General features: G+C 52.8%; 2 protein-coding genes across 2 annotated transcripts in view; both read right to left on the bottom strand.

Moving 5' to 3' along the window:
* The window catches only part of MOB4 (MOB family member 4, phocein), a 210,684-nt gene extending 207,739 nt beyond the window's left edge, over window positions 1–2,945 (bottom strand). The window contains exon 1 of the mRNA XM_068246917.1: window positions 2,810–2,945. Coding sequence (XP_068103018.1) covers window positions 2,810–2,923 — 114 coding nt within the window. The 5' untranslated portion in view covers window positions 2,924–2,945. The remainder of the gene's footprint in view (window positions 1–2,809) is intronic.
* The window catches only part of HSPD1 (heat shock protein family D (Hsp60) member 1), a 715,033-nt gene that overhangs the window by 686,451 nt on the left and 16,135 nt on the right, over window positions 1–12,447 (bottom strand). The window lies entirely within an intron of this gene.

Raw genomic sequence — 12,447 nt, 5'->3', positions numbered from 1 at the left:
GCACTCCTTATAATTGCTTAATGCAGCCTCGGTCCCCTCCTGTTTTAGGACATTATATATTTACTCTTTGGGAGCTTAAAATAAACATAGATAAGGTGAAAACAGACGAAAAAGCTTTGCGAATCATGCCGAATGTTTGTTTAATAAGATTCACTCGAACCCCTTTATCAGCTGGGTTCTGATGCATAGATCTTCCCCCTTGCAGAAAATGGCCCTGGCCTTTTCTATAGCATATAAAGAAAAGGTAGCTTTTTTCTGCAAGGTGGCAGGGCTACATGCTGGAACCCATCAGATATGGAGCTTTGGTGAATCTTGTTATACACACAACATACTGGGGCATTCACGTTGACAATGACAGGCCAGGAATGCTCACAGGGTAAAGTGTCAGCTTCCTAGCCAGGAGCCTTTTGTTCCTAAAGCACCATCCATCCTATATACAGTATATAGCTTTTAAAAATCCTAAAGCGTTGGCAGTGATGAGATGTCTTTTATGTTACATACTATCAACAAGATATGCAAATGATTATATATACTGTGTAAAAGGGCTGCAGAAGCGGTCAGTGCTACATAAATACAGGGAATCCCCGACTTACAAAAACCCAAAGTTCAAATGACTCACTGACCCATTGGGACTCCCTGTCCTGTACTCCCCAGCCCAGTTTTGCTTTCAGAGGATGCCAAGCGAAAGTAACAGCGCTTGTCTCATCAGCTCTGGGGGTGCCTCCAGCATTCAGTGACTTCTTCTCACCCTCACTGCTCGCCCCCAAAGCCTGTGTGCCATCATTTGTGCCTGCGTGTCGATTCAGACTACATGCATAGGCAAAAGGAGTAAAGCGTACCAGAGACGAAGCTTGGGTACACAGAATTAGATACTTACCTAAAGAGAGGGAAGCCTCAGGGCGTACATTTGAATACGGCGCTGGTAGACTTGGGCGCAGGATCCAGCTGTTAAATGGCTGGTCCTGCTTCTGCACAAGTCCGGGGCGTTTTAATTACTATGCCCCCTCCAGGCTGACATGGATAGTGGGGGAATGAAATAATTCGGCTTCCAGCGATTGCTGGAGGCCGAATTATTGTGTTTTTTAAGCAACTTCGGCTCCGTCTTCTGACAGAGCCGACCTTCCTCACTGAGCGCCGCTATAGACTGATTACCATTACAGTCTATGGCGGCGCTGGCTGCGCCCAAAGCTAGCAGCGCTGAAAAGCACTGCTCCGGCCTCAGGATCTTATTGAGGCTTCCCTCCCTGCTGTGTTGTCCCGTTGCTGAGCACGGCCCCCCAGAAGATTAGTGACAATGCATTGTAACTAATCCTAACGGGCCGTGCAGCTCTTCCTGCACCAGCATACAATAATACAATACAATAACATTTCTATAGCGCTTTTCTCCTATAGGACTCAAAGCGCTTAGGCTCTCTCAGATTCAGTAGGATGAAGTATTCACACAACAAAAGTTATATTTCTGCAAATGCCAAACTGAACAGGTGGGTTTTCAGTCTGGATTTAAACACATCCAGGGATGGGGCTGTCCTGATCTGTTGAGGTAAGGAGTTCCAAAACATAGGGGCAGCATGACAGAAGGCTCTGGGACCAAAAGCATAGCCGCACAATAGCGACCCAGCCCGCCCCAGCGCATTAAGCAGTAGTGTACTGTGCAGACCCGCTTCCAAAAGAAGAGCTGCACGGCTCCATTCTGAAGGGCGGCTGTGCTCTGCTCTTTACAGTAGCGAGGGGAGCCTCAGTAGGATCCTGAGGTTTCCCTCTTTTAAGGTATCTGGTTTTGATCCCGAGCTTTGGCTCAGGATCATTTTAATTTAAGGGTTAGGGTGGAGTACAGTAAACTCACTGAATGTAGGCTATTTCATAGGAGCACCGACTTCTCTTGTATGTCACCTGTAATGACATGATCAGGAGAAGTTGAGTGTGTGAAGCTGAAGGCACCCCCTGAGCAGGTGAGAGGAGCGCTGCTGCTTCCACTTATTATTCCGCACTGTGCAAGGTAAGCACAGGAGTGGAGAGGAGGACAGAATGAGGCATAGAGGGGGACACAGGTGGCTACAGGGAAAATACAGGGGACAAAGTTAGCTTGGTGCTAGCTAGAACAAATTCTGGTTATGAACAAACCTGCAGTACCTATATTGGCTACTTGTAATGATAGATAATATCCAGGGGCGTAGCAATAGGGGTTGCAGAGGTAGCGACCGCATCAGGGCCCTTGGGCCAGAGGGGCCCCGAAGGGCCCTTCCTCAACTACAGTATTTGCTCTCTATTGGTCCTGTTCTCATAATAATCACTTTTATAGATACTTTGAATAGTGGTAATCATAAACAAGCTGTTCCCCATCCCCTTCTTGCACCTGTAGTTGCCATTGGCGGGTTTTGGTGCACCGTATCAATTGCTATGTATAGAGTGCTTGGGGGGCCCCATTGTAAAACTTGCATCGGGGCCCACAACTCCTTAGCTACGCCACTGATAATATCATCTAATCTCAATCAAAACACCCCCCGACTATCAGACACCACAGGGACTAAAACTACGGTGCTACGTTTTTATTAAATGTATATAGACTAATATATTAGCTTAACAGGAATATCTGTATATCAGTTTAAACAACCCTGCGACATTTCCCAGCCTGCAGAATTGAAAATGTCACACAACCCAATATCTTCAATATCGCAACTCAAAGCTGAAGCCCATTGCCTTGCCCTTGCCGCAGGCCTTCATCTTGTACACAATTGTTATTGACCGTACTCCGCCGCTGACATTTTTAACTAAACCAGTAGATAAAAGTTAAACGATAAAATGTCACTACCTGAGATTTAGTTCCTGGCCTATTTCTTCTTAATACTGCGGTACCTTCCGCCATTACCATGATAAACGATGAGGAGTGTAAGTAAAGGATCTGAAGCGCGAACGTCACAACCATGTGATCAAAGGGGAGTGTGTTAGAGCGGAAGCATGTGTATTTTGTATAGCAGGTTAAAGCAGAACCCATGTGGTCAAGGGGAGTGTCTTACTGCGGAAGCAAAAATACTAGAGATGGGAATTCCGGATCTTTTCAATGATTCGGATGATTCGAATCGGATCATTGAAAAGATCCGGATCTTTGATCCGAATCTCGAATCATTTCACTAGGGAAGCATTCGGGGGTGAAATGAATAGCAGGACAGGACTTTCCCTGCGGTGGACAGAGAAGGGGAGGGGGGTGGACAGACAGAGAAGGGGAGAAGATAGACAGAGAAGGGCAGGGAGTGGACAGAAAAGGGAGGAGGTGGACAAAGAGTGGTGAGCAGAGAGCAGAAATGTTTTTTTGCACACAATACCCACATGTTGCAATCACATACTTTACATATATTTCACTTATATGTTCATCTGTATACTTTGAATGCGAACGTCTCACAGTGAAAGAAAGCATTCCCCAAAGCATTCACAGAAGTTAAGTGCAGCTGTTCAGAGCCAAGTGCAGGAGGATCATATTGCACTGCAATCAGTGGCGGACATACGGCCGTGCAGGCCGTGCCGCCGCACGAGGGCCCCTGAAGTTCCGCTGCTTCAGGGGCCCATTAAGTATTGCAGGTTTTTTTTATTTAATTTTTTTTTTTTTTTTTATGTTTTATTTTTTTAACCTGGGGGGCCCAACTCCTGTCCTCCCCCCTCACCTCGCCCCCCCCCCCATCCCTCATGCGGCGGGAGAACGGAAAATACAGGAAGTCTCCGGCCGGGGCGGCAGCTGCCGCTTGGTCTCCAACTTGGAGACATATCGGAAACTAAGCAGCAGCTGCCTCTAGCGTCTGCTGCAGCCCCGGCCGGAGACTTCCTGTATTTTCTGCTCTCCTGCCAGCCGCCGCGCATACCGGGAGGGGGGCCCCGAGGTGAGTGAGGGAGGATAGGAGTCGGGCCCCCCACCCGGATAGCTACCCACCCGACTACCTTACCCACCCACCCGGCTACCTACCCCGCTACCTAACCATCCACCCGGCTACCTACCCGGCTACCTAACCACCCTGCCGGCTACCTACCCACCCACCCGGCTACCTAGCTACCCACCCGGCTACCTAACCACCCTGCCGGCTATCTACCTGGCTACCTACCCACCCGGCTACCTACCCACCCGGCTACCTAGCTACCCACCCGGCTACCTAACCACCCTGCCGGCTATCTACCTGGCTACCTACCCGCCCGGCTACCTACCCACCCGGCTACCTAGCTACCCACCCGGCTACCTAACCACCCTGCCGGCTACCTACCTACCTGGCTACCTACCCACCCACCCGGCTACCTACACACCCACCCGGCTACCTACCCACCCACCCGGCTACCTTACCCACCCACCCGGCTACCTACCCCGCTATCTAACCACCCACCCGGCTACCTACCCCGCTACCTAACCACCCACCCAGCTACCTACCCGGCTACCTACCCACCCACCCGGCTACCTACACACCCACCCGGCTACCTACCCACCCACCCGGCTACCTTACCCACCCACCCGGCTACCTACCCCGCTACCTAACCACCCACCCGGCTACCTACCCCGCTACCTAACCACCCACCCGGCTACCTACCCGGCTACCTAACCACCCTGCCGGCTACCTACCCACCCACCTGACTACCTAGCTACCCACCCGGCTACCTAACCACCATGCCGGCTACCTACCTGGCTACCTACCCACCCGGCTACCTAGCTACCCACCCGGCTACCTAACCACCCTGCCGGCTACCTACCTACCCGGCTACCTACCCACCCACCCGGCTACCTAACCACCCACCCGGCTACCTACCCACCCGGATACCTACCTACCCACCCGGCTACCTAACCACCCTGCCGGTTACCTACCTACCCGGCTACCTACCCACCCGGATACCTACACACCCACCCGGCTACCTACCCGGCTACCTACCCACCCACCCGGGCTACCTACCCACCCGGATACCTACACACCCACCCGGCTACCTACCCGGCTACCTACCCACCCACCCGGCTACCTACCCACCCGGATATCTAACCACCCACCCGGCTACCTACCCGGCTACCTACACACCCACCCGGCTACCTACCTACCCACCAGGCTACCTACCTACCTACCCACCCGGCTACCTACCAACCCACCAGGCTACCTACCTAAAGACCCACCAGGCTACCTACCCACCCACCCAGCTACCTAACCACCCACCTACCCACCCACCAGGCTACCTACCCACCCGCCTACCCAGCCACCCACCAGGCTACCCACCCGGCTACCCAGCCACCCACCAGGCTACTTACCCACCCGGCTAAGGGTTACCTACCTATTCACCCGGCTGCCTACCTACCCACCAGGCTACCTATCCACCCAACCACCCATGGGAGCTGCGCGCCGGATGGAGGCTGGGACAGGAGGTCTGCTGCTGCAGGTGAGTAAATGTTTTTTTTAATTATTTATTTTAGCAGGTGTATGTTCTGGGCAGGTCTGCCACATGATTGCGTGTATGTTCTGGGCAGGTCTGCCACATGATTGCGTGTATGTTCTGGGCAGGTCTGCCACATGATTGCATGTATGTTCTGGGCAAATTTGCTACATGATTGCATGTGTTTTCTGGGCAAATCTGCCGACATGATTGCACGTATTTTCTGGGCATATCTGCCGACATGATTGCAGGTATTTTCTGGGCATATCTGCCGACATGATTGCAGGTATTTTCTGGGCATATCTGCCGACATGATTGCAGGTATTTTCTGGGCATATCTGCCGACATGATTGCAGGTATTTTCTGGGCATATCTGCCGACATGATTGCACGTATTTTCTGGGCATATCTGCCGACATCATTGCACGTATTTTCTGGGCATATCTGCCGACATCATTGCACGTATTTTCTGGGCATATCTGCCGACATCATTGCACGTATTTTCTGGGCATATCTGCCGACATCATTGCACGTATTTTCTGGGCATATCTGCCGACATCATTGCACGTATTTTCTGGGCATATCTGCCGACATCATTGCACGTATTTTCTGGGCATATCTGCCGACATCATTGCACGTATTTTCTGGGCAAATCTGCCGACATGATTGAATGTATTTTCTGGGCAAATCTGCTCACATTATGTGTATTTTCTTGAGAAAACCTGCACAATTATGTGAATTTTCTGGGGAAAGGGTCACCAAAACTTGGGCCCACTGTCTTTGCGTTGCACTTTTCAAGGGAACCTGAGGTGAGAATAATATTGAGGCTGCCATATTTCTCTCCTTTTAAGCAATACCAGTTGCCTGGTTGCCGTTCTGGTCCTCTGCCTCTTATTCTTTCAACCATAGACCCTGAACAAGCATGCAGCAGGTCAGGGGTTTCTGACAATATTGTCAGAACTGAGAAGATTAAGCTGCATGCTTGTTGCTGGTGTAATTCAGTTTATTACTGCAGCCAAATAGATCAGCAGGGCCGCCAGGCAACTAGTATTGTTTAAAAGGAAATAAATATGGCAGCCTCCATATCACTCTCACCCCGGGATCACTTTAAATTACAGTTAGCTCTGCCCTTATCCGGTCATTGCCACGCCCATTTTTTGCCGCGGCGCTACGCGCCGCAGGTTCTATCCACGCCCATTTTTTGCCGCAGGTCAGGGGGGCCCACAATTGATATTTTGCACAGGGGCCCACTGCTGCCTGTGTCCGCCACTGACTACAATCACATACCTCCCAACTTTTGAAGATGTGAAAGAGGGACACTTAAGCCACGCCCCTTGTGCGGCCTTAAGCCACACCCCTGCTTTTGCAAGAGGGTGACAATGGAAGGGAGTGTGCGGGGGAGGGTGCCAGTGGGTGGGAGAGGGTGACACTGGGTGGAAATGAGGGTGCTAGTGGGTGGGGGAGGAAGTTGCCAGTGGGTAGGAGGAGGGTGTCAGTGGGAAGGAGGAGGGTGTCGACAGGTTGCCTGGGGCAGGGTGCTGGGACTGGGTGCAGGGACAGGGTGCAGGGGCCAGGGTGCCTGGAGCAGGGTGCAAGGACAGGGTGCCTGGAGCAGGGACAGGGTGCAGGGACTGGGTGGCTGGAGCAGGGTGCAGGGACTGGGTGCCTGGAACAGGGTGCAGGGACTGGGTGCCTGGAGCAGGGTGCAGGGACTGGGTGCCTGGAGCTGGGTGCAGGGACTGGGTGCCTGGAGCAGGGTGCAGGGACTGGGTGCCTGGAGCAGGGACTGGGTGCCTGGAGCAGGGTGCAGGGACTGGGTGCCTGGAGCTGGGTGCAGGGACTGGGTGCCTGGAGCAGGGTGCAGGGACTGGGTGCCTGGAGCAGGGACTGGGTGCCTGGAGCAGGGTGCAGGGGCAGGTTGCCTGGTGCAGGGACAGGGTGCCTGGGGAAGGGTGCAGGGGCCAAGGTGTCTGGGGCAGGATGCAGGGACTGGGTGCCTGGGGCAGGGACTGGGTGCCTGGAGCAGGGTGCAGGGACTGGGTGCCTGGAGCAGGGTGCAGGGACAGGTTGCCTGGTGCAGGGACAGGGTGCCTGGGGAAGGGTGCTGGGGCCAGGGTGTCTGGGGAAGGATGCAGGGACTGGGTGCCTGGGGCAGGGACTGGGTGCCTGGAGCAGGGTGCAGGGACTGGGTGCCCGGAGCAGGGGCCAGGCACTGGGTGCCTGGGACAGGGTGCCTGGGGAAGGGTGCAGGGGCAGGGTGCCTGGGGCACGAACAGGGTGCCTGGGGCAGGGACAGGGTGCCTGGAGCAGGGACAGGGTGCCTGGGGAAGGGTCCTGGGGCCAGGGTGTCTGGGGAAGGATGCAGGGACTGGGTGCCTGGAGCAGGGGCCGGGCACGGGGTGCCTGGGACAGGAGCCAGGCACTGGGTGCCTGGGACAGGGGCCAGGCACTGGGTGCCTGGGACAGGGGCCAGGCACTGGGTGCCTGGGACAGGGGCCATGCACTGGGTGCCTGGAACAGGGTGCAGGGTGCCTGGGGAAGGGTGCCTGGGGCAGGGGCCAGGGTACACTGACACTGGGGCAGGGTGCCTGGGGAAGGGTTGGGGAAGGGTGCAGAGTGCCTGGGGAAGGAGGGTGCAGGGTGCCTGGGGAAGAAGGGTGCAGGGGCTAGGGTGCCTGGGGAAGGGTGCAGGGGCCAGGGTGCCTGGGGAAGGGTGCAGGGTACCTGGGGAAGGAGGGAGCAGGGTGCCTGGGGAGGGGTGCAGAATGCCCGGGGAAGGAGGGTGCAGGGTGCCTGGGGAAGGAAGGGGCAGGGTGCCTGGGGAAGGAGGGTGCAAGGTGCATGGGGAAGGAGGGTGCAGGGTGCCTGGGGAAGGGGGGGGCAGGGTGCCTGGGGAAGCAGGGTACCTGGGGAAGCAGGGTGCCTGGGGAAGCAGGGTGCCTGGGGAAGGGTGCAGGGGCCAGGGGCAGGGTGCCTGGGGAAGGGTGCAGGGTGCCTGGGGAAGGAGGGTGCAGAGTGCCTGGGGAAGGAGGGTGCAGGGTGCCTGGGGAAGGAGGGTGCAGGGTGCCTGGGGAAGGAGGGTGCAGGGTGCCTGGGAAAGAAGGGTGCAGGGTGCCTGGGGAAGAAGGGTGCAGGGTGCCTGGGGAAGAAGGGTGCAGGGTGCCTGGGGAAGGAGGGTGCCTGGGGAAGAAGGGTGCAGGGTGCCTGGGGAAGGGTGCAGGGTGCCTGGGGAAGGAGGGTGCAGGGTGCCTGGGGAAGGAGGGTGCAGGGTGCCTGGGGAAGGAGGGTGCCTGGGGAAGAAGGGTGCAGGGTGCCTGGGGAAGGGTGCAGGGGCCAGGGGCAGGGTGCCTGGGGCAAGGGTGCAGGGGCCAGGGTACACTGACACTTGGTGGGTAGGGGGGTTGTCAGTGGAAGGGGTGGGGAGAATGCCCGTGGGTGGGGAGGAGGGTGCCACTATTAGGTAGGTAGGTAGGTGTGTGGGTGGGGGGCCTGGGCAGAGAATGGAGGCGGAAAAACTGATCAAGGCTCCAGCCGCGGCAGAGTGAGCGCAGCGGAGAGGGCAGTCGGGTCCTCTTACCGCTGGCTGATGCACGCGTACACTGTCTCTGGCATCGGACCTCCATGTGCTTCCTGTTTACTATGACGTCACAGGAAGCACATGGAGGTCCGATGCCAGAGACAGTGTACGCGTGCATCAGCCAGCGGTAAGAGGACCCGACTGCCCGTTCCGCTGCACTCACTCTGCCTATAGGGAGGGGAGGAGAGGGGGGCAAACGGACATACATTAGGGGGCATTCAGAGAGGGCGGGAGGGAGGAAGTATTGAAGCCGGGCTCCCGCATCCCTCATTACCGCGGCTGGAGCCTTGATCAGTTTTTCCGTCTGCATACTCTGCCAGCCGTTGGGATTCAAGAGGGGGGGCCCGGGATAGCGGGAGGCCCCCTCCCCCCCCAAATCGGGAGAATCCCGACGAAAACGGGACGGTTGGGGGGTATGCAATCACAGTGCCTGCCCTGTCATTCTAGCCCAGCACGCTGTCTGCAAAGTTACTGAGCTGTGCTTCTGAGCCAAAAGTTTCCCATTTGTTCACTGTGCACAACTACGGAACAGACAGCCTATAATGAGCAGCACATTACAGCCAGTATGTGTGCTCTACACATATCTGGCAGTGGCACCCATGTCCCCTCTCTCTCAACTACCTGTCCCTGCAAGGCTGGCTCCCCTCCAACTGAGCGATCCATCTCTGCTCTGCTTACAGGACCCCCCTGCCCGCTGAAAAGGGGGGGGGGGTGCCACTCCTGGCTCCACCCCCTTTTTGAACCAAATCGTTCATTTTGATGATTCGACTCACAAAAGAAATTCGGATCAAAGATCCAAATCGTTCATCATGATTCGTACAACACTAATAAATACCATAGGTTATTATAGAGGCAGACGAGGTAAGTCATTTTAGGCAAGTGGCTTTTGTCAAATCGATAGACGATAGCAAATAACAAGGCATGATAATAATAAAGAAAAACATGGAGTACTTAATTTTTTGTGAGCGTGGAATCAGTTGTGCCTGGGGACAGGGGCATCTCTAGCCATGTTGTCACTCCAGGTGAGAAAACCTGTGGCGCCCCCCCTCCCCCTTGTGGTGCCCCTGATGAAAATAATCGCAATGCAGCAATGTTTCACCTTAAAATAATCGTAACGCAGCATGTTTCACCATAACATAAAAGTAATGCGGCAATCTTTCAACAGAAAATATTCATAAAGCAGCAATGATTCACTTAAAATAATTGGAATGCGGCAATCTTTCACCAGAAAATAACCATAACGCAGCAATGATTCACCATAAAATAACCATAATGCAGCAATGATTCACCATAAAATAATTATAACGCAGCAATGATTCACCATAAAATAATCGAAATGTGGGCAGCGTTCACCATAAAATAATCGTAATGTGGCCAGCCTTCACCAGAAAATAATCGTAATGTGGCCAGCGTTCACCAGAAAATAATCGTAATGTGGCCAGCGTTCACCAGGAAATTAAGCTAATGTGGCCAACGTTCACCAGGAAATTATGCAAATGTGGCCAACGTTCACCAGGAAATTATGCTAATGTGGCCAACATTCACCAGGAAATAATGCTAATGTGGGCAGTGTTCACCAGGAAATTATGCTAATGTGGCCAACGGTCACCAGGAAATTATGCTAATGTGGGCAGCGTTCACCAGGAAATTATGCTAATGTCAGCAGCATTTCACTAAAAATGTACAATCACCAGTAAAAACAAAAGCATTTACTCACCTGCAGAAGAGTAATCTCCCTGGGCGCAGCCTCCTCCGACGGTCTGCAGCAGTGCAGCCAGCCTGTGAAAGTCCCGTGCTGACCTGCAAAGAAGGGCTACGGGAAGATGGCGCCTGAAGCCCTGTACTTGTGTCTCCGGTACAGGGCTTCGGACGCCATCTTGCCGTAGCCCTGCTCTGCCTGCCGGAAGACTGCAGGCTGGAGCAGGGAGCTGCGGGGATGAACTGGGTTCACCACAGGGGTCACACAGTTTGGCTGGGGAAGGTGGGCACCTCCCCGCCCCTCCCCCCCCCCCCCCGGCGGTGCCCCTCCCCCACCCGGCACTCCAGGCCACCATCTGTCCTTGCCTGGTGGCTGGGACATCTTTATTACATCCCCAAGAATCAATACAGAATTATATAGGCCTGTCAGCCATTTCACAGAACAACATTTTGCCTCTGAGGAAGCGGATTATGTTTATTTGAAACACCTGTGAAGGCCTATATAATTATGTAATGAATCCTGGCGATGTCATAAAGGTGATTATTGCACCATTACTGTACTTGCTGGTGGGGGGATTTTTGTGCTTCTATCCTATACAGTACAGATGGCAACCACTTACTACAGTGACGAGTACTAATAGAATGGATGGATATATATTACTTTCAATAACAGTACAGGTTAATTTTGAGTAAGCAGAAATATGTACGGGAACATACACATACATGATGAATCTTTTGTCCAACAATTATTTAGTGGCCATATGTTTGATATTGTGTAAGTATTGTTCTAGTAAATTTGTACAGTACTGTTCTTTACATGGGTAAATATTAAGGAAGTAAGCTATGGGTGTCTTATTTGCGCCCGTCAAATGCAACAAAACAAGAGTTTAAATAAATTGAGATTGGGTAGCAATCGTAACAGATAACTAATCTTCCTCTCGTCTTATCATTTCCATAAAAGAGGTTTGTTTGGGTGCAGAATTCTCACTTGGTTGGTGAGGCCTTGTCTGTCCAATATCTGTATATAACAGTGGCTCTTGCGTTTGGTCAATATTATTAGTTTGGCCTTGGTAAGGGTGTAAATAGCCCATGTTGCTTGGTGGTCTATATGGATAATTGGGGTACCCATACTCATTGTCATGCTGATAATAGCTGTGCTGGTAATGTAAATTGCCATAAGGTTGTTGTCTATGATATGGAGTATTTGACACTGGAGGTGATGGTGAGGGGGTGGAAGATGAGGATGAGCTTTGTGATTGTTCCACAGAAGTTGATGGTGTATTTTTTATGGCTTTTTTAACAAGATCAATGATAGCCTGTCTTAGATCTAAAATTCTATCCTCTGGTACTTTTTTCATATATGGAACCAGACTTACAGCAAAATTGTAGTGATCACAGCTAGCATGATGTAACACACCTACAGCTTCCTGCATATAATTTAAGACACCACTTTCAAAACAACTTTGTGATCTACCAACTGCACCTTGGCCCCTTCCTCTTCCTGTAACTTTAGTAGTTGTAGTTTTGGTTGTGGAGGTAGTAGGCTGCACAGGGGACAATACATGAACACTACTAGTATTAGACGTTTCATCACTTGGTGTGTCAGAGGTGCTTAATAAAGATACAGTACTATTTTCTAGTCCTTCTTCTGCATCATCTTCCTCTACTCGGACCACAGGATCTGCAGGAATGTTATCTTGTGTCCTATGGAAGGACAAAGTTTGTTAAGTATTGGCAGTGTCAACATTACATGTGTTATATGTGTGTGTTGGGACATACAGAAAGTGA

The sequence above is a fragment of the Hyperolius riggenbachi genome, chromosome 7, assembly GCF_040937935.1.
Source record: "Hyperolius riggenbachi isolate aHypRig1 chromosome 7, aHypRig1.pri, whole genome shotgun sequence".
In the NCBI taxonomy this organism is placed as follows: Eukaryota; Metazoa; Chordata; class Amphibia; order Anura; family Hyperoliidae; genus Hyperolius; species Hyperolius riggenbachi.
The sequence above is the reverse complement of the archived record's forward strand: the minus strand, read 5'-3'. Positions and strand labels throughout refer to the sequence as shown.